The sequence below is a fragment of the Stegostoma tigrinum genome, chromosome 46 (genome assembly GCF_030684315.1).
Source record: "Stegostoma tigrinum isolate sSteTig4 chromosome 46, sSteTig4.hap1, whole genome shotgun sequence".
In the NCBI taxonomy this organism is placed as follows: domain Eukaryota; kingdom Metazoa; phylum Chordata; class Chondrichthyes; order Orectolobiformes; family Stegostomatidae; genus Stegostoma; species Stegostoma tigrinum.
The window spans coordinates 3,033,814-3,056,583 of NC_081399.1; the positions used below are offsets into that span (position 1 = coordinate 3,033,814).

At 40.9% G+C, this 22,770-nt stretch overlaps 1 protein-coding gene across 1 annotated transcript; it reads left to right on the top strand.

The window, feature by feature from the left end:
* The first annotated feature begins 8,422 nt into the window (after positions 1–8,422).
* LOC125449547 (probable G-protein coupled receptor 139) lies at positions 8,423–19,241 on the top strand. Its single transcript, XM_048525363.1, has 2 exons — positions 8,423–8,516; positions 18,325–19,241. The coding sequence occupies exons 1-2, from the start codon at positions 8,447–8,449 to the stop codon at positions 19,239–19,241; spliced, it is 987 nt and encodes a 328-aa protein (XP_048381320.1). The 5' UTR covers positions 8,423–8,446.
* Positions 19,242–22,770: the final 3,529 nt, after the last annotated feature.

Consider the following 22,770-nt stretch of genomic DNA (forward strand, 5'->3'; position numbering starts at 1 on the left):
AGCATCATTGTAGGATCTGGTCAGTTTTGAAATCCAATATTGCCTGCATTATCTTTACAGCTGGTTTTTTTTGAGCACAGTGGAAGATAAACCATTGGAAGGTGTCCATTTCAGTTCTTGCTGATTTTCATTCGTATCATTCACTTTTGGTAATTTGCAGTTTTCTCTCAATTTCTACTATATAACGTGTGAGATCTACTTTGCAAATGGACAGTAAAAAGTCCCTTTGCTTTTTGTGTACTGTTTTATTTTATTTCAGATGCTTTTGAAGGATGGAAACTGGAGGCTTTTTTTATTCCCTAGTGTGAAATGCTGTCACTAGCTGGCTAGCATTTATTTCCTGTAGCTAGCTGACCATTTGAGAAAACGGTGGTGAGCAGTCGCCTTGAATTGCTGCAGCCCATGTACTGCAGGTAGGCTAAAAATGCTAATAGGAAGGGGATTCCGGAATTTGGACCCATTCATATATTTCCAACTCAGTCTTCGAAGGGAACTTTCAAATAGATTGCAGAACAGTACACAATACTCTAACTGTGTCCTACACAACAATTTGTGGGGTTCCAGCATTCGCCCCCCCCCCACCCCGCACTTAAACTTCATGCCTCGGATAATTGAGGCGAGTACACAATGACCTCTTAATCTACCTCTCCGGACGTCCTAAAGGACCGTTGGACTCACATACCAAGTTCCGTCGGAATATCAAACTTTGCAAGGGAGCAACATTTTGTCCTGTATTCTCTTCCTTTGCTTTTCCTGCACGAGTGCATCAACTGATATTTGTCTAGATTAAAGTCCACACAGAGGCATGAAATGGTCTGATTGGTTGGAAGATGAAATGCATACCCCTGACTTCAGGGATCATTCTTTTTGGGATAATCATGCCTGTAGCCACTGGCAGAGAGAGAGAAAAAGAATGTTTTTCTTTTGCCAATAGATGTAAAATAAAAAAAACTGTATAAACAATTTTCCAAATTTATATTGATTTTTTTCATAGATATGACAGATTGCAACACTGAAACAGTCTGGTTCAGAACGACTGATACACATGCGTAGAGGCAAATGCTCAAAGGCAGTATTTAAGTCATATTATCATGAATATCACCATTATAAGGCTGGAAGAACTAGGGGCAGGAGAAGATCATTCTGACATCTGAACCGGCTCCGTCATTTGAAGCAACCACGTCTAAACTGAACTCGCTCTGAATCCTACTTTGTTGCCTGATCCACAACCATCCAACCAATTATTCATTTAAAAAAAAATGTTTACACTGTTTACATATGCTCAAGATTCCAGATTGCTCGCAGTCTGGACTCGTGAATTCCACAGAACCATAGCTCTTTGATAGAAGTAATTTTTTTTCACCAATATTTTAAATCTGTGATCCCTTACTTTCAGACAATGAACACGTCTATTAGATTGCCCCACATGAAGAAGCTAAATTTCCACGAATACTTTGTCAATAAACTTGAGCATCGTATCTACCACAAGTAGAGATCATCTCATTCTTTGAAACTTCAGAGAGTAAAGACCTCAACTGCTTATTCTTTCTCCATAATAGAAACATTGGGTTAATAGGCTGAATGTTCAGGCATTTGTTAAATAAATAAAAAATAAATAAACAGTAATTTAAAACAAAACCTTGGTACGATAACAGGCAGCAGGATTTAAGGTATAAAAGTAGAAAAAACCCCACAGTGGATAAAATTACCATTTGACATTGTAAGTACACATAATCACAAATTTCTGCGAACAGATAAAAAGAACTACCACGCTTATCGCAAGCCCCTAACATCCGACTGCTGAGGCCAGTTTTCAGCTAATAATGAGTTTACCAGTTATATCGGGAGGACAGTTTGCAAGTCTGTGTCCCTGAACGAAGGGACAATTGAAGGTTAGGATAAAAAGAGATACACAGGACATCCAAATATGGCCTGGATCTAATGCATAATTTCAGGAGCTAGATTGAAAACCAGTTGATACCAATTGATAGACTTTCAGTGGAGATCCACTGAAAGTATAATACTCAGTCATGAAACCTGAGGTCAGGATTCATACTTCCATCTTTTGACAAATCAGGACATTATACATCTCACAGTTGAATTCAATCTGGACAAATGAGTGGGAATGTCCTTGGTCCAGCCAAAAAAAGCAAGGGAATATAAGATGAAAGGCAAGACGCTTGGAAGCTCTGTGGATCAGAGGGAACTTGGTAGGCATGCATACCATTCCCTTAAGCCATTACGGCAGATGCACCTCGTGATTACAAAGGCACATGGTATACTTGTTTTCATGAGTCAAGGGATAGATTTTAATAGGTGGAAGGTTATTCTGGAACTGTGTAAAATGTTTTTTACGCCACAACAGAGTATTGTGCGTGGTTCTGTAATTCATCTGCAACTTCCCCATCAAGCCTCGCGCCATTTTTACTTGGAAATATATCGGGGTTTCTTCCCTCCCATTGCGTCAAAATTCTGGAATTCGCTCTCTATTAAGAACTTTGTAGGTATACCCACACACATGGTGTGCAGCGGTTGAAAACCACAGTTCATCCCCAACTTGTCAGTAGGACTTTTACGGACAGACAATAAACCCTGGGCAGCCAGTGAAACATGTCACACAAGAGAATTATGATAAGACAAACTCATGATCCTTCTCGTAAAATAATTGGGAATAAAATAGCATCAGCAATGCAGAAAGTGCAGGGGGTTTTAAATGTGACTTTACAAATCCCACATGTTATCTATCAGAAATTGAGAGCTCTAAGACACCAACAGTGAAGTGTGTGATAAAATCAGAAAATGCTGAAAGGAGAGAGACTGAACGGATCCTTCCAAGGGTTGGCCTTCGATTTTCTAAAAACAGACACAGCTGCAAAGATAGTGAAAGCAATGACAAAGCATCTTAATTGTCAGACAATCGAGCAAAGAACAAAGAACAAAGAAAATCACAGCACAGGGTCAGGCACTTCGGGCCTCCAAGCCTGAGACGATCAAGATCCTCTGTCTAAACCTGCCATCAGTTTTCTACGGATCTGTATCCCTTTGCTCCCTGCCCATCCATGTACATGCCCAGATACATCTTAAAATACACTATTGTGTCAGCGTTTACCACCTCCACTGGCAACGCGTTCCAGGCACCCAATACCATCTGCGTTAAGAACTTTCCACGCATATCTCCCCTAAAGTTTCCTCCTTTCACTTTGAACTCATGACCCCAAGTAATTGAATCCCCCACTCAGGTAAAAAAAAAGCTTTTTGCTATCCACCTTGTCTATACCCCTCATGATTTTGTCGACCTCAATCAGGTCCCCCCTCAATCTCCGTCTTTCTAAGGAAAATAATCATAATCTCCTCAACCATTTTTCATAGCTAGCACTCTCCATACATCCCAGCGAACATCCTCTGCACCCTTTCCAAAGCATCCACATCTTTTTGGTAATGTGGCAACCAGAACTGTACACAGTACTCTAAATGTAGCCAAACCAAAGCCTTATACAACTGTAACATGACCTGCCAATTCTTGTACTCAATACCCCATCCGATGAAGTCCAATACTTTTAGAGTTTTGCAATGATCATTGCTGTGTCTCCAGTTATAAGCATATGCTATTGATAACTTGAATGAAAAGAAACAAATATTAATGCATTTTGGTTTGTTGACAACACAAAGCAATTGAAGAGGTTGGTTCACAGCTTTACAAAAAGGCATGAAAAATGAACAGATTGTGTGAAAACAAAGTCATGTAAAGTATATTGTGGAAGAGTGCCAACTTGCTCACGAGAAAGTATTGATGATACCCACAGGTCTAGGAGTATCTGGGGAGAGAGAACAAATTTTAATGTCAAACTCTAAGGGGACTCCTCTTCGGAACTAGACAGAATAGTTGCTAAGTAATAGATTTCCTGGTGTACAGCTTTTGTGTGAGGCCATTCACGAAGGCAGAATGGTGTTCATATGACATACAATTTGTCAATGTTTTTGATTGGAGAATCTGTTGTCTACTTATCCATTTATCATAGATATTTAGAAGCATATACAACACATAATTCAGTAAACAAAATGTTTTTAGATATTATGACTTTCGGATGAGAGTACAGCACTAAAGCCATCTTAATGCAGTTCCTCAGAGCTAATTTTAAAACTTACTTATCTGATAAATGTTGGTCTTCATTTCTAGGTGAAATCCAATTGATATGAAAATGAAGGCTCTCCAGTTTAGTCCGTGGGATGAGAGCACTCTCTGATAATAAGACACTGAATAAATTAGAAAATCTACATGAAGTTGAGAATGATGAGTATTTGAAGCATAATTCAGAAGAGTCTTGGCAGAACAGATACTGTTCTTACTTCTAGTTACAGAATCTGGAACACATGGAGATGACCTTAATGTAAATGACTGACATTTGGAATTATGTCACAGGCAATGTTCTTTCTTCATAGTTCTGAAATTTCATAATTTTCTACCTTGGTGAGCTATGGATTTTCCATTGAAATTAATGAGGTGAAGTTAAGTTCTGCAATTGTGACAATAGATTTCGCAGCCTGATCCATGTCCCTCTTGTTCTTCTTCCTCATAGTCCAAGGCTTCTATTACCCCATTCTCTGGACTCTGATACATATCTGCAGCAGCTGCCCACTGTATTTCACGTCATCTTCTCCATGCCAGTTTACTTTCATTTTGGTATTGTTTCACGCTTGCTTTCGAATGAAGTTAACAGGCAACTTTTAAACAATTGCACGGATGAATATCTCTTGATTCGGTTTTTGTTTCTAATTGCTTCCACATCGCCCATGCATTTCCTGGCGCATTATAATTATCTGTCTTATTATGTGATGGATAATTTCGAAGGTTGAAAATGTCATAAAATGTAGGGGCATTGAAGAACCGCAGTAGAACTGAAAAAAATGTGATCAAATGAGAAGGGAAGCAGCTGATGCAGTTTGATTCAAATTGGTTTATTATTGTCCAATAAACAGAGATACGGTGAAAAGTGTTGTTTTTGTGTGTGATACAGGCACATTGTTTGATACAAAGTGCATCAGGTTAGCAGAAATGTGTGCAGAATACTGTGTTGCAACTGTAGAGAAGGTGCAGAGAGAGAGAGAGAGAGACAGAGAAAGATAGAGAGAGATCAAAATCACCAATGTGAGGTCTGTTCAAAAGTATGATAACAGCCAGGAATAAATCTTTCTTGATCCTGTTTGTACGTATAGAGTCACTGAGCTGTACAGTGTGGAAAAAAGACACTTCCATCCACTTATCCAAGTCATTCAGACATCGTAAACTAATCTAGTCCCATTTGACAGCACTCAGCCCATAGCCCTCTAAATGCTACCCATTTACACACCCTAACAGCTACCTTTGAAATATTTTAATTGTGCAAGCCTATGCCACTTTCTCCTGAATTCATTGTATCCACAAACGACATTCGGCATGCCCCTTGTGTCCCTTTTAAATCTTTAACCACTCTACCTAAACAAATGCCTTCTAGCTTTTGACTTCCTTGTGCTTGTGAAAATACTTTGGCTATTCACCCTAACCATGCGTCATGATTTTATACGTGTCTATACAGTCACTCCACAGCCTTCGACGCCCCAGGGAAAATAGTCCAGGACTATTCAGCCTCTCCCTCTGGCTCAAACCCTCTAAATCTGGCAACGTCCTTCAAAACATTTCTGAACAATTTCAGATTCTATAACGTTCTAGCTATAGCAGGGAGAAGAACATGGCCAAATGGTGTCCTGTACCCCGAAACATGACCTCCCAACTACAATACTCAATGCACTGACCAGGAAAGGCCAATATATCAAATGTTTTCTTCATTGGGGAATTTGCATGCAGTTGTGGCCAACACACGACCAGTAGAATGTGGTTGCTTTGGAAAGGGTGCACAAAAGGACAACAAGGATTTTGCCTGGTACAGAGAATTCGAGCTACGAAGGAAGGTTGGACAGGTTGGGTTTGTTTCCAAAGGAATGCAGGAGTTTGAGGGGCGACTTGATAGAGATTTATAAGATGATGAATGGCCTGGATAGAGTGGAAAGTAAGTGGGTTTTCCAGGGGTGGAGACGACAATTACTGGGAACACAAGTTCAAAATGCAAGACGTGAACTTTAAAGGAGATGTGGGAGGCAAGTTTGTCACACAAAGGGTGATAAGTCCCTGAAATATATTGCCAGAGGAGGTGCATTTTTCCTTGTTATTTGCTGTTTGTTCACTATTCTGTATAAGTGTGACTCCACTTTGAAGGAACAATGAACCTGAATATTCAAATTTTAGATCTTCTGCCCGATCTAAGAGAGTAGAAGAAAACATTTCTAGGATAAGACAGACCTTTGCTAATGTTGCTTAATGTGGAGATGTGTGAGGTGAGACATTTTTGTAGAAAGGCCTTGCAGATGCAAAGTATGATAATGCCAACTCTGTTAAAGGGGCTTCAGAAGCAGCAAAACGTGGGGGTGCTTGTATGTAAGCTGTTAAACGTGTCAAAACAGTAATAGAGAGAGCTGAAATAACAGTAAACAGATTGGTGCAAACTTACCAGAATTGCTGGTCATACCTGAGCTGGAGTATCACAGACAGTTCTGAGCACCATACTTTTGGAATAACTTGAATGCACTGGAACGAACAGAAGGGATTTACATGAATATTTCTAAGAATGAGAAACATCAGTTCAAGAATAGAAGAAAAAAAATACTGTCCCAGAAGCGAAAAAGGCGAAGAAGACATTCTATAGAAATGTTCAAAATGACGATGAACATGACCAGATTGGCTCTCGAGTAGTTGTACCTATTCAAAGATAGATTAAGTCCTGGAAGGATTGGGAGTCAGTTAGAAAATAGAGAGCAAGTGAGGTGAAGAAGAAACAAGAATCATTTTTAGATTGTGCATAATTAGAGCAGAGAAAGCTCTGTCTGGCAGTGTGATCGAGACAACTTCGAATGAGACATTCAAATATAAGCAGTAATCATATTTAAAGAGTTAGAAGAAGAAATGGACAATGGAACAAAATGCTCAGAGAAGCAGAATAAGTTTCAAGTAGCATGGTTCAGTCCAATGAACATAGGAAGATAACATTAAGTACCAATTACATTTCATAAGAAGATGCATCTTCCAGAGACATGGATGGATATGTGCATGAATAATTGAAGTTGGTAGGTTGGGAGAGAATCCTCTTCGAAAAACAGCTATGCTTCATTAATAGGGATATGGACTACAAAAGCGAGGAGTTTAGTGTGGGCTTCTATGAAGCATTTGTTGTATCTCAGCTAGGAACCATTTACAAATCTATATTGCATTTAAGAATGATGTGAGGACCTTGAAGGTAGTGTAGAACAGGTTTATAAAAAAGGGCTCGTGGATGTAAACTTTCAGTTATGAGTTATGACTGGAGAAGATGGAGCTGTTTTATCTGGAGAGGAGAAGTGTCAGAAGAGAGTTGGTCGAAGTTATGAAAACACGGCCAGGCTTGGATAGTGCAGTTTGGGATAAACCTTTCCCGCTCAAAAAAATAATTAAGTACCACAACGTAATGATTGGAAGTGCTTTGAAAATGAACCAAATGCAATGTGGTAAAGAAACACATAGAGTGTACCGGATTTAAAGAGTTAAGTGTTAAATGCAGGAAAATGGATTTGAGGAGTGTCAGCTATGATGGTAATGAATGGTGGAGGCGTCTTAAGAAACTGAATGGTATAGTCCAGCTCATTCGTACGGATTTGAAGTCTTATGGTCCTATGCAAAATGAAATATGCTCCCTGTATATATAGTGGAAGGTGCTTTCATTTGGCATATTCATTAAGACATAAAGAAATTTGACAAATCGAAACAGGAAGCAAATTCACATGACACCAAAATACTGAGAGCCTGTTCACGCACAATGGACATAATAGTCTCCTTGTTTACTGCGAGATTTGTTTTTTTTGGCTCTGATACTGCTACAGTTTTGTTTTTGTTCCTGTATATTTGAATGTAATTCGACAAACAATAACAAAACTTCATATTTCAGGCGCCCCATCTTAAAAATGACACAAACAGGTGCAGAAAATAACCCAGGGGTCTAATGGGATTCTAACCTTTATAATGAGAGGGCTGGAGTACAAGAATGCGGCAGCAGCTAGCGACGACCGGAGAACATTGTGAAAAGCTTCACGAGCGAAATGTCCTGCTCCAACAGCAAGTCGACACAGTTTATATTGCTCATCACATCAACTGCCATTTTTGTTTCAACAGTAATGTTAGTCATGCATCCTCACGTGATTGATCAAATGATAGTTTGCATGTTTGAGTGTATTTGTGGAAAACATCCACCAATGTTCATTCAGCATCGACTTCGCCAATTCCCTTGAGGGTTGGCATGCAGTTAAATAGAAAATGATCCCTCTCGCACTGGTGTGCACTTGTCTGAGTCTGTCACTTCAAACAGAACTGTCTCTCCTCAGCAAAATGGAACGCCCAGTGATTCTGCTGATAAAGGAAATATATTATCCCGTTCTTGCAACCATCGGTTTTCCTGGTGAGCCCGTTATTGGCATTTTATTGTCAATTTGCAAGAATTGTTTCATGGTTCCAACCTATTCTTGAAAACGTATTTTTTTTCTCAGATCTCATCACTGCATAAGCTGACGTTCCTCCTCCGCACTTGCCAATCGTCTATCCACATTATTCCTTGTTTGATTGAACTGGTATATTTGCTGATGTTAACGTCTTTCTCAGGTATACACAATGCTAAAGGGGTTGAGAAAGTAGATGTGGAGATCATGGTTCCTCGTGTGGGGCAATCCAGTGCAAGAATTCACAGGTTTTAGATGGGAATAGCAGAGTGTAAACAGAAATGAGGAGAACTTGTGGATTAGGAAGGGCCGTAAATCTGTGGAGTTCGCTGCCCGAGAAAATGTTAGAAAGAAGAACATTGAGTAAACTTAATAAGGGGACAGGCCGATTTGTAAGTAGTCATGGTTTGAAGGGTTATGGAGAATGGCGTGGGAAATGGAATTAAGGCCCAGGTATGATTATATTGAACGGTGGAGCAAGCTCTTGCGGCTGAATGCTTTCTTCCTGCTCCCAGTTCTTATATTTTTCGGACGATTAATGCTTGAGTACTTCGATTTCTTTCTCAATAAGGTTCTCTTTGGAATGTTTCAACCGTGTTTCCTCTCGATGGCTTAAAAGAAAAACTGTCTTATTTCTTTGGTCTGAACAACTACTTTTGCAACAAAATTTACTTACTTTGAAATTGAACTCCTACCTTAATCTAATGATAAAACGTTCGCTCTTCATATTGTGGTCTTAACACATCGACTGAATGTCTTCTCAAACGATTTGGTTCCATACGGAACAATTTCATTTGTTCCAACGTTTTTCCTGTAGCTGAATTTCTTCATATCAGGAGCTAATTTGATAAAATTCTCCCCGGTGGACATGGACCAACATACCTTGTGCGGGTGATAAATCCTTCTAACAGTGCCAAACCCAGGTTATTTTGTATCTGTCCAATACATTTTCCTTGCTTATTCCTTCTTGATCAGACCGAAGATTTTACGTGCTTTACTGTATGTTTGTAATGATCCTCAGGAATTCCCACTCAATCTGTAATGAGACACTCCTTACGTACTTCAGAGATAATAGGAACTGCAGATGCTGGAGAATCCAAGATAACAAAGTGTGAAGCTGGATGAACACAATAGGCCAAGCAGCATCTTCTTGGCTGCAGTGACTCATTCAGCCACAATAGATTCCACTCCACGAGGTGCACAATTTCCATGCCCATGTTCACCACCAAAACTCTGAATCAGAGTTCATGAAAATTCAAGCCAACTACTATTTTCTCTGGCCGTTGCCGCAATTCTGAGACAGTTGCTATCGGCAAATTCTGGGAATGTGCTTTAAAGATCTTTGTGGAACATCCTTATATCAAAAAAAATCAATGTATTCCAACTCACTTTATCGATCCGCTTGATAGTGTTTATTCCAGTCCATGAAACATGATGTTAACAAACATTTTGTGTAGTAAATGCCAAACATTTTCCGTCACTTTAGACGTAGTTTCCACTGCTTTCTTGTCAGTGGAAGTGTCGATTGCAATGGTCACTTTACTCATATGCATTGTTTTATTTTGGTTAATTCAAGCAGTATCCTTTTTTTTTGTTTTTAATTCACTCCTGGTCGGTAATTGTAATTCGAAGAACCAGTATTTATTACTCATACCTTCTTGAACCCCAGCTGTGTAGTGTAGGTCGACCACAATGCCCTTAGTGAGGAGATGCATGACTTTTTTTGTCCCTAGTGGCACTGGAGGAAAGACGATACATTTCCAAGTCAGGATGGTGAGTGGCTTGGAAGAGAACTTGCAGGTGTTTGTGTTATTATGTGTCTGCTGCTCTTGTCCTTCTAAAATGACGCGAGTATTGCCTGTAGGTTGTTGTCTCAGTATCTTCGGTGAAGTTTTTGCAGTGCTTCCTGTAAACAGTACACAGTTCTGCTATTGGTATTTGATGGTGAGGGAATGATATTTATGTAGTGCATTGTAGATGGTAGAAAAGCTTTGAACAGTTAGCTGGTGTGTTACTTTCTGCAGTAATTCTAGTCTCTGATCTGCTCTTGTCGCCAATACATTTATACTGAAAGTCCAGTGTGATTGAGGTAAAAATCTGTGAGACTTTGTTATTGCTATCACTGAAGATTTTACATGCTAACAAAAAAAAAAGGCCAGAAGGAATTTGGAATGTAAAGTTTTCTTTTTAATCGAATTGCATATTCAACCCGATATAATCCTGTGTTGTGTTTCAGTTTTGATCCTTCAGAGATTGCTAGCAGAGGAGGCTGTGATGACAAGGGAGGAGAGTTCCAAGCATTCCGGTTTTCATTCAGCAGTCTCTTGATGTACACGTGATAATTCTACTCTCATCATCAATAGCCATTCTAGCTTCAAAGTGTTTTCGAATATGAATCACTTTCAAATTCTTCGAGCTTTGATTTTCTCATATAACGTGCACAATCCTCTTACTTAGTAGACATAAATCTAAGAGAACCTTGACGTCATCTGACCTTTTTTTCTGTGGCTTGGCAATATCCTTCGTCTTTGCCATAAAATTCAGCACGTTCCCGTTTGAATATTCCCTCCCAGACGTAATGATAAAAGATTTCAACGCTGCTCGCCACCTACAGGAAGAGCACATCAGGCTTGTTCAAAGTGTCCCTTCCAAGCAGGTGATATTAACTACTGTAGCCTTAATTAGAGCTCATGCCTGAGAAAGTAAACCATGTAGAGATAAATAATAGCTATTAATAATGTACGTGGACCTATAGAGTTTCCCTTGCTGTCACTGGTGACTCTTCTTGAATTCTCTTCTGAACGTGTTTGCGGGTATGGCTTCATCAATACGAAATGTTGAGTCCAAGGTTTCGGTTCTCCATCACTTTCGGTTCTCCATTACTTTCTGAAGCTCAAATGGAAAAGATCACCGCTAGTTGCCCTAAACAAAGAGGATAACATTCTGTGGAAGAAAACGATGAGGAGATGTTAGAAGAATATGGCAGTCTGTTCTGTAATACCCTTTTTTTCCAGTGCTTCTCTCTGATAGTGCTGTTATTCACGCCAAATTCATTGATATAAATTGCTGCCATTGACTTGCTAAACAGACAACTGTTATAAAGCGAAATATCAAAGAGGAATATTAATTCCTGTGCGCCTTGGAACAAGGGAATTTTAATTGGAGCTCGATTAGCACATTACTTTGGAGAGCCCAGATGCCACTTCAATACTGACCTTCACGGAGGATACTGGTGCCCTGTTAATGCAGCTCAGATCGGAGATCAATGGCACTCTCCAGAGAAATACAACATTTTAACAACATTTGCATATCATTAGTTACATGCAACATTGATATTATTGTTAGCCACATTCCCTGGTCCATGTATATCCAATCCAGTGAACACACAATCAATGATGGACAACTCTATTGGCAATTCTAGATCCTCCCACAATCTCATGACGTTTACGAGATACCTTCACCATCTGTCTTTGGGATCTAACAATGCTTCTGACAGTTTTTTTTCTTCTCAGACATTTGCCAGCTGCGCATCATTATTTACCAAAAACCTAATCATTGTTTCTCATAAGAACGCTTCCAAACTCTGTCCTAACTTTGCCATGGAACATTAGGAAGAGCATAATTTCTTTTTTAACCAATTGTCATAAAGTCATTAAAATCCACTGTAATATGAAGTTACCAAATTTTCAATCTTAAGTAAGTTTTTACTATTTCCACTCAGAATACTTTCCAATAATAACTACCTTTTCTTGATAAATAATTCCTGCTTGATTTCCACTGATGAGGTTGAAATTCAATCATAATGACTCTATAAGCCATTGAATGAAACTTGTTAAGATTTCATAAACAACTACGAGTCAACTACATCTTCATTCTGTATTTTGTAATCTGACTTTGCTATTTTTCCCGGAAATGTTGGATTTAAGAATTTGTTTGGATTACCTGCATCTGGAATTAATAGCTATTATTTATCTCTCCCCATCTTAACTTTGCTTTTAACGAAAAATCCAGTGACCCCCTCCCCCACAACTCCTGTGGGAATTGTTCCTTTGCAATTCATGTTAACACCATTTATAAATATATCTTCCATAATCATGCAATTGACATTTTTCTTGCCCATAAACATTCGGTCAAGAAATTAAACTAACCTGTTCACACTAATTTGTTGCTTTCCATTCTAATTCTGCAGTTAACTAAACAGCTCAAAATATAACAGAGTCACAAATTTCCTTTGGCGTTTTACCAAATTACAAAGTTGGAACTGTGGCTAACCCAGTCCTGACAAAAATATCCCCTTTTTAAAAAAAGACAAAAGAACAATGAATGCTGTAAATCAGGAACTAAAGCAAAGTTGCTGGCAAAGCTCAGCAGATCTGGCAGCATCTGTGAAGGAAAAAAAAGTTAACATTTCAGGTCTGGTATCTTTCCTCAGAACTGTACCTCTGCTGTACGTATTTGTCAAATGCCTTTGGGTTAGAAAGAAGAAAAGCCCCAGGTGGCCATCTTGCTCAGTTAGTCATGTGCCATTACAAAAAGAAGAAAATTACTTTACTCAAGCCAGGTTTTAGCTGTTTCATCATAGTCTTTATCTCCACAAAATCAATCGTGATTTAGATTCTGCTCTGATTGCTCTCCTTTTGGAAATTTCCTCACTTGCAAGTAACATAATCCTTCTTACGGTTGTTGCTCCCTTCAGTTTAAATGCAGCTTTGACTTTATGTTGGCTCTGCGTTTCTTATTCTATTGATCAAATTCACCTTGAAAGTTGAATCTTTTTCAGGTTGCTTCCAACCATGATGGTTGGGCAATTGAAACATGTTATTTGATTACCACACCACTCAACAGTTCCCTCATTACTTAACACCAAATCCTGCAAAATCTATCTGGATAACCAAATGCGAGGCTGGATGAGCACAGCAGGCCAAGCGGCATCTCAGGAGCACAAAAGCTGACGTTTCGGGCCTAGACCCTTGATCAGAGAGGGGGATGGGGTGAGGGTTCTGGAATAAATAGCGACAGAGGGGGAGGTGGACCGAAGATGGAGAGAATAGAAGATAGGTGGAGAGAGTATAGGTGGGGAGGTAGGGAGGGGATAGGTCAGTCCAGGGAAGACGGACAGGTCAAGGATGTGGGATGAGGTTAGTAGGTAGATGGGGGTGCGGCTTGGGGTGGGAGGAAGGGATGGGTGAGAGGAAGAACAGGTTAGGGAGGCAGAGATAGGTTGGACTGGTTTTGGGATGCAGTGGGTGGAGTGGAGGAGCTGGGCTGGTTGTGTGGTGCAGTGGGGGGAGGGGACGATCTGGGCTGGTTTAGGGATGCAGTTGGGGAAGGGGAGATTTTGAAACTGGTGAAGTCCACATTGATACCATTAGACTGCAGGGTTCCCAGGCAGAATATGAGTTGCTGTCCCTGCAACCTTTAGGTGGCATCATTGTGGCACTGCAAGAGGCCCATGATGGACATGTCATCTAAAGAATGGGAGGGGGAGTGGAAATGGTTTGCGACTGGGAGGTGCAGTTGTTGCCGGGTGTGGTGGGGTTAGAGGGCAGTGTGGTGCGAACAAGGGAGTCACGGAGAGAGTGGTCTCTCCAGAAAGCAGACAGGGGTGGGGATGGAAAAATGTCTTGGGTGGTGGGGTCGGATTGAGAACGAGGGGGATCCTCTTAGGGCGGTTGTGGCGGGGGCGGGGTGTGAGGGATGTGTTGCGGGAAATGCAGGAGACGAGGTCGAGGGCGTTCTCGATCACTATGGGGGGAAAGTTGCGGTCCTTGAAGAACTTGGACATCTGGGATGTGCGGGAATGGAATGTCACCTTTTTGTCACCAACCACGCATGGCCCGCTTCTATCTCCTTCCCAAAATCCACAAACCTGCCCGCCCTGGTCGACCCATCGTATCAGCCTGCTCCTGCCCCACCGAACTCATCTCCACTTATCTGGACTCCATTTTCTCCCCTTTGGTCCAGGAACTCCCCACCTACGTCTGTGGCACCACCCACGCCCTCCACCTCCTCCAGGACTTCCAATTCCCTGGCCCCCAACACCTCATCTTCACCATGGACGTCCAGTCCCTATACACTTGCATTCCACATGCAGATGGCCTCAAGGCCCTCTGCTTCTTCCTGTCCCGCAGGCCAGACCAGTCCCCCTCCACCGACACCCTCATCCGCCTAGCCGAACTCGTCCTCACCCTCAACAACTTCTCTTTTGACTCCTCTCACTTCCTACATGGGCACCCGCATGGGCCCCAGCTATGCCTGCCTCTTTGTAGGTTACGTGGTACAGTCCCTCTTCCGCACCTACACATGCCCCAAACCCCACCTCTTCCTCTGGTACATTGATGACTGTATCGGCGCTGCCTCTTGCTCCCCAGAGGAGCTCGAACAGTTCATCCACTTCACCAACACCTTCCACCCCAACCTTCAGTTCACCTGGGCCATCTCCAGCACATCCCTCACCTTCCTGGACCTCTCAGTCTCCATCTCAGGCAACCAGCTTGTAACTGATGTCCATTTCAAGCCCACCGACTCCCACAGCTACCTAAAATACACCTCCTCCCACCCACCCTCCTGCAAAAATTCCATCCCCTATTCCCAATCCCTCCGCCTCCGCCGCATCTGCTCCCACGATAAGACATTCCACTCCCGCACATCCCAGATGTCCAAGTTCTTCAAGGACCGCAATATTCCCCCCCACAGTGATCGAGAACACCCTTGATCGCGTCTCCCGCATTTCCCGCAACACATCCCTCACACCCCACCCCCGCCACAAGTGCCCTTAGAGGATTCCCCTCGTTCTCACACACGACCCCACCAACCTCCGGATACAACGCATCATCCTCCGACACTTCCGCCATCTACAATCCGACCCCACCACCCAAGACATTTTTCAATCCCCACACCTGTCTGCTTTCCAGAGAGACCACTCTCTCCGTGACTCCCTTGTTCGCTCCACACTGCCCTCTAACCCCACCACACCCGGCACCTTCCCCTGCAACTGCAGGAAATGCTACACTTGCCCCCACACCTCCTCCCTCACCCCTATCCCAGGCCCCAAGATGACATTCCACATTAAGCAGAGGTTCACCTGCACATCTGCTAATGTGGTATACTGCATCCACTGTACCCGGTGTGGCTGCCTCTACATTGAGGAAACCAAGCGGAGGCTTGGGGACTGCTTTGCAGAACACCTCCGCTCAGTTTGCAACAAACAACTGCACCTCCCATTCGCAAACCATTTCCACTCCCCCTCCCATTCTTTAGATGACTGCCTCCTGCAGTGCCACAGTGATGCCACCCGAATGTTGCAGGAACAGGAACTTATATTCCGCCTGGGAACCCTGCAGCCTAATGGTATCAATGTGGACTTCGCCAGTTTCAAAATCTCCCCTTCCCCAACTGCATCCCTAAACCAGCCCAATTCGTCCCCTACCCCCACTGCACCACACAACCAGCTCAGCTCCTCCCCTCCACCCACTGCATCCTAAAACCAGTCCAACCTGTCTCTGCCTCCCTAACCTGTTCTTCCTCTCACCCATCCCTTCCTCCCACCCCAAGCCGCACCCCCAGCTACCTACTAACCTCATCCCACCTCCTTGACCTGTCCGTCTTCCCTGGACTGACCTATCCCCTCCCTACCTCCCCACCTATACTCTCTCCACCTATCTTCTTTTCTCTCCATCTTCGGTCCGCCTCCCCCTCTCTCCCTATTTATTCCAGAACCCTCATCCTATTCCCCCTCTCTGATGAAGGGTCTAGGCCCGAAACGTCAGCTTTTGTGCTCCTGAGATGCTGCTTGGCCTGCTGTGTTCATCCAGCCTCACATTTTATTATCTTGGATTCTCCAGCATCTGCAGTTCCTATTATCCCAAATCTATTCTGGACGTTTATCTGGGAAGCCCTGTTGAATACATTTCAGAAGTTTCTGCCCCTTTCCTTTGACTGTATGTATAACCCAGCGGATTGAGTTGCCAAAGTCCCGAGATGAAATATTGAATGCATTTGGGCATCTTTATTACATGCAAAACGTACTACACCAGTATGTCCATTGTCTTGCTGTGGAAGAAATGCCAACAGGGTAACATGAACAAATTAAGTCTCATTTATTGAAATTAACATTTTTTAAAAAAAGCAATAAGCATGCTTCTGCCCACAGATCTTGACTGATTAGCTGAAAATTCCCAGTAGATTCTGTATCCAGTACACATATTTACATCCACAACATTTTGCCTTTTACTAACACAGATTACCCCCTTTACTCTCTGAAACAGCTCTGCAGTTTCCAGCCGGACAAAATCTTCACCAATAAATAAAACACCGTTCCATTATGATCCCCTGCCCAGTCCAAAAATTTTTTTTTCGTTGAGGAATTATTAGGCACACATTTCATTTGCCTTGAAATGACATCTTGGTAACTATTTAAAACAGTCACTATTATTTCTGATTGAATTTCACCGACAGATTAAATTTCACAAGTTTACACATAGTCAGTCTCTTGTCTCATCAGAATTCAATTCTCATCTGTCTTCGACTCTGAGTGAAGTGTGATGTCACTGAGTTTAGACAGAGTCCACATGATCATCAAATACTCTCGGTCACATTTCTTCCTAATGAACAGGCATCAGCAAAAATGGTAGGACAATTTCAGGCCCCCATACAGCTCTATCTGCCTGCTTTGCATTGTGATCTTTTATCTTTTCTACGATCCTTGTCCAGTGTCTTGCCATGAATTCAATCTTTTGGGAACAGACTGCTATGAGGTTGCGCCAAAGGCCACAATGTATTTCACTTGCAGTTTTCTTGTAACAGATATCTCACATTGCATCAGTCAAAAGTGATCACTAATTTTACAAGCTCAGAGTTAGCACACAGGCATACCAAAGCTATATTCTTAATTCCTCAACCTTTTGCAAGAGCACTATTACCATGCAGTGAATGTCCATGGCACAAAGCATTTGCGGCTTTTTGATTTATAGTTGAAATCCATCCAAAATTTGCAGTTATTCATTCAAGCACCCATGACCACTCAACCCTCACTTTCATTTCTTTTTGTTCCAGTTTACTTTTTAAACATAACTTCATACAACTAAATTTAATCTCACAGCAGAGGTGTAAGATATCTTCAATTTAATACACTGGAGAATTTGCCATGTCAATGTTAGAAAGGCATTAGCTTAGTTATTAGAGTTTTGTTTAAAATTCTCCCTGTGTTGTAACATTGTTCAAATTTCATGAAAACTCCAGTTTTGATGTTAGCACTGATGTGCTGTTTTTGCATGCAATTGTTATGTTGGACTGGATTTTATAGCTAGCAAAGGATGATAAAAGCATAGGCCCCCATATCTCTCAATATGAAAATTGTGCACTATATATAAGTTATTTCGTCAATTGAATAACATTGAGAAGTTGCATATAAAGAAAATCAATGTAATAAATGTTCATTCTCTGGCAGAATTTTCATATCACTAAAATTAGCTTGCCATTTAAATTGAAAAGGTACCTTGGGAAATTTTGCCTTGTGAAGCAATTGGAGAATACACATGATTAAGGTGGACATGGATAATTGGTACGGCAGATGTGACTGCCCTGGGAAGAATACTGAACAGACTTCCCAGAAGACAGATGAGATAGGCTGGGGGTTTAGCATCAAAACAATGGAGAATGAGAGGTATAAAAATTGCATTCGTCAATTTATGAGTAGTTTAGACAGATGATAAGGGGAAATCTGCTCACTTGTTGAAATAATTAATGATCTCCCCTCTCCCTTGCTTGCAGCAAACATGATGACGATTGTCGTTCTTGTGCGGGGAAACTGCGGCCTCTCTAAATGTATATCTGTCTACATGCTGGCCATGGCAACAGCAGACCTGCTGGTCATCATCAATAATGTAATCGTTTATAGCATTCTTATGTACCACTTTCCATTGTCTTTTCTGTCTCATACACATATTTGTAAGTTTATTTTTTACATGGGATGTGTTATTTTAAATATATCAGTTTGGTTCACTGTTGCCTTCACTTTTGATCGCTTTGCCATCATCTGCTGTCCAAAATTTAAGACAAAGTATTGTACTGTGCGAATTCCAGTCACAATTATAACTGTGATCTTTGTATTCATGTGGATCAAGGATTTCCCCATTTTCTTTGCGTATGAACATGAACACATTATTAAGAACGTGGAATGGAACTGCCAGTCAAGTGTGACATTCTTTTCCTCAATTGCAGGATTAGCATACATCTGGTTTTATAGTATCTGTTTAGTTTGGCTTCCTTTCATCTTAATTGGCTTGTTTAATGCACTGACGATAAGACATATTCTCGTGACCAGTAAAGCCCGCAGAGGGCTTCGGGCTCACACATTTGACAATCATTATGATCCAGAGATGAAGAATCGAATGAAATCCATTGTTTTGCTCTTTGCTATCTCTGGCAGTTTCATTATGTTGTGGTTGACAACTGTGGTAAACCTTGTAACAACCAAAGTCACAAACCCCAATTATTACCGAGGAGACCTTGGAAATCCAACTTACATCATCGTTGAAACTGGAGCCATGCTGAGGTATTTGAGCTCCTGTTCAAATACATGCATTTACGCAGTTATCCAGAGAAAATTCAGAGAAGAATTTCTGGGTATTCTCAAATTGACCTGTGCATTCATTGTAAAGAATTTAAAAGTGAAGAGAGATGATTAAAGAATGCCTGATGTCAGATTACAATTCATATTCACGCATGATTTATATGATATTGTGATTGTCCAGTCATGTCTGCAACAAATGATTAATGAAGAGAGAGAGAAAAAAAAACAGTCTTTGTCTGCATTTATTATGTTGAACAGTAATGTGACGCCCGTGCATTTCTATATTTCACCAGATAGGAATACAGAAAGAATGGTTCATGCATTCATGGACAATGCCAAAACTGGAGGGACAATAGACAGAGAAGAATGTTTCCTCAAGAAAGGGATCTTGATCACATGGGTCAATGGCCTGAAAGAAGGCACATGAAATTCAATCTGGATACATGTGAGTTATTGCATTTTGGTACAACAAACAATGTGGTTTATTCAATTAATGGTAGGATCATGAGTAATGTTACGGAACAGACAGTACAAGTACATAATTCTATGAAGTTTAGTAACATAGAGGTTGATCATATATTTAAAAAAAGCCATTTTGTTGGTTTGCTTCATCGCTCAATTGTTTGTGTATAGAGTTGGGAAGGTCATGTTGAGATTGTTCAGGATTTTGAGACCTCTTCTGGAGCATTTCTAGTCACCAGTTATAGGAAGGATATTATGAAGCTGGACGCGGTTCAGAAGAGATTTACTCTGATAATGCTTGGTATTGAAGGACTGAGTTACTTAAAAAAAAAGATGGATCGGCTGCGACATTTGTTCCACTGGACCACACGAGTTTGAGAGGTGGCCCACAAGACGTTTATGAAATAATGAGAGATATATAAAGAAATTATAGCAGTTGTCTTTTCCAAATGGTGTGGGATTTTAAGCCTAGGGGACGCATTTTTAACGTGAGAGAAGAAAAATTAAACAAAAACATGAGGATTTTTTTATAACATAAGGTGTTTCGCATATAGAGCGAACTTCCTGAGGAAGTTTTGGATCTGGGTACTTATTACAACGTTTAAAAGACAGATGGATGAGTACATGAATAGGGCAGTTTTTGAGGGATATGGGCCAGGAGCAAGCGGGTAGGCTTAGTTTAGTTTGAGATTATTTTCAGCATAGACTGGTTGGACGGGTGTTTTCATGTTGCCTGACTATGACCCAATTACGCTAAGCATGGGCCTAAACAAGATGCCGTGTTTCAGAACAGGCCAACAGATTTTGTAACAGATATGGTCATGTCAGAATTTTTTTTTAACATATTGGACAGTGTTGCATCAATGGCAATAAGCTCAGAATGAAGAGGCACCAATTTAAGACAATAAGTTTCTTCCATCCGAGGGTTGTCAACCTTTAGAATTCCTTACCATTGGGAGCTGTTGACGTGTTGTTGTTGATGATGATGATGAACTGTTTTTGTGTCTCTTTAAGGATGTGTGTGTGTGTGTGTGAGAGAGAGAGAGAGAGAGAGAGAGAAGGAGAGGAGTCTCTTGAGCAGTTGGAAATTGAGGGTAATGGGGCAACGGCATGAAAGTGAACGTGAGGAGTGGTGGAGCAGCCTGGTTAGTCTCAATTGCTTTCTCATGTTCCAGTTGTAATGGTCTTTGGGTCTTACAATGAAATTGAACTGAAGCAATATTTTTTGTCTTTGTTTATCTCTACAAATTATTTTTCTGGTGGGTCTGACCAAAACATTGTCTTGATTGTTAGATCCCCAACTTTTAAAAATCAGTTCTGGTGTAACAATCCCTATGGAAAACACAGTCATGAATTTATGGCATCTCAATCAATTTTTTGAACTCGCCAATGATGTTTCTTCCTTTGATCACTGTTTACCTGAACCTTTTGATTAATGTGAAACAATTTTCAAATACTCAACAATGTTACATCAAGGTGTGTTTGCAGTTGTAGAGAAATTGTTATTTTTAAAACAAAATGAAAAAAACATATAATTCACATAAATCAGCAAAAATGAAATAAATTAGCATTGAAAGCAAGATTTCATAAATCATTAAACTTCAAGCAAGTAGAATTAAGCGATAGTAACATTTCACCAGGCCAACTAATATATGTGTGCGGTTCTCCACTGTCAATCGTACATAAAGTTCCCATTTCCCAAATGGCACTGCGTGGGCATCTGCAACACAGAAGGATGGACAGCAGCACTGGGCTAAAAGTGTGAGAAATGTTACCTGAGCTCATGATTTTTACAAAAGGAAAGGCAGCATTTAGTTATCCAAATGCTGTCAGTATCTAGGAAAAACCTTGCGGAATACTTTATCGTGCAACACACGATTTATTGTTTGGACAGTTTCCACGTGCATCATCGCACACCCAGAAAGACTTAGAAAGAGACAATATCATAGTTCATGTAACTTTCAGTACATTTCATTATTTTTTGTACACAGCAAGTTCAGTAACAAGAGGAGAAACAGCTGGAGAAATATTTCAAGTCTGGAAGAATCTCTGGAGACAAAATACAGTTAACATTCTGAATCCACCATTTTTTCTTTTGAGCTGAGCACTCTGAACAGTGAATTCTAAGCCTTTCTGACATTTACACATTTTTCAGGACACTTTGCATTTATCTGTTCATTTAAGCTTAAACTGAATCAGGGTGTTTGTGTGTTTGTGTTATTTTGCACATCGATTTTCTATTTTGCAAGATGTCTTCTCGCAGCTAACAAATATCAGTACATTTCCTATAAGCATTGGTTTGTGCGCATGGACACACCCAAACAGAACTCACACAGAAACACGTTTAGTTTCTGGGTGTAAGTTTGCTTGCTGAGCTGGAAGGTTCGTTTTCTGATGTTTCGTCACCATTCTAGGTAACATCATCAGTTAGCCTCCGGTGAAGCGCTGGTGTTATGTCCCACTTTCTATTTATGTGTTTAGGTTTCCTTGGGTTGGTGATGTCATTTCCTGTGTTGGTGTCACAAAATACCTTGCAAGAACTGTGACAAACACTACATTGGACAAACAGGCAGAAAGCTAGCCACCAGGATACATGAACATCAACTAGCCACAAAACGACATGACCCACTATCACTAGTATCCTTACATACAGATGAGGAAGACCACCACTTTGATTGGGACAACACATCCATCCTAGGACAAGCCAAACAGAGACACGCATGAGAATTCCTTGAAATATGGCACTCCAACTGGAACTCCATCAACAAAGACATAGATTTGGAGCCCATCTACCATGCACTGAGAAAAAGAACAGGAAATGACATCACCAACCGAAGGAAACCTAAACACATAAATGGAAAGCAGGACATAACACCAGTGCTTCACCGGAGGCTCACTGCTGATGTTACGTAGAATGGAGATGAAACGTATGAAAATTAACGTTCCAGCTCAGCAAGCAAACTTAGATCCAGAACCTCAACCTGAGCGACAAATCTTCTCAAAACATGCTAACATTTAGTTTCGCACTCTGACTAAATAGAATCAGTTGTTGGTAGTTCAAGCTGGTGGTTAGGCTTCATGGTAACTGCAGCAAACCTTTTTGATACCAAATCGACATCTGAGAGTAACACTGAGCAGAATAGTTATCTTTGTCATCATTCCCTCAAGAGAGTTATTCATTT

Excerpts from the sequence above, each read along its gene's own strand:
- LOC125449547 (XM_048525363.1), top strand. The coding sequence starts at position 8,447 with ATGGAACGCCCAGTGATTCTGCTGATAAAGGAAATATATTATCCCGTT. Across the intron at positions 8,517-18,324 it reads TGCAACCATCGGTTTTCCTG|CAAACATGATGACGATTGTC; the intron begins GTGAGCCCGTTA and ends CCTTGCTTGCAG.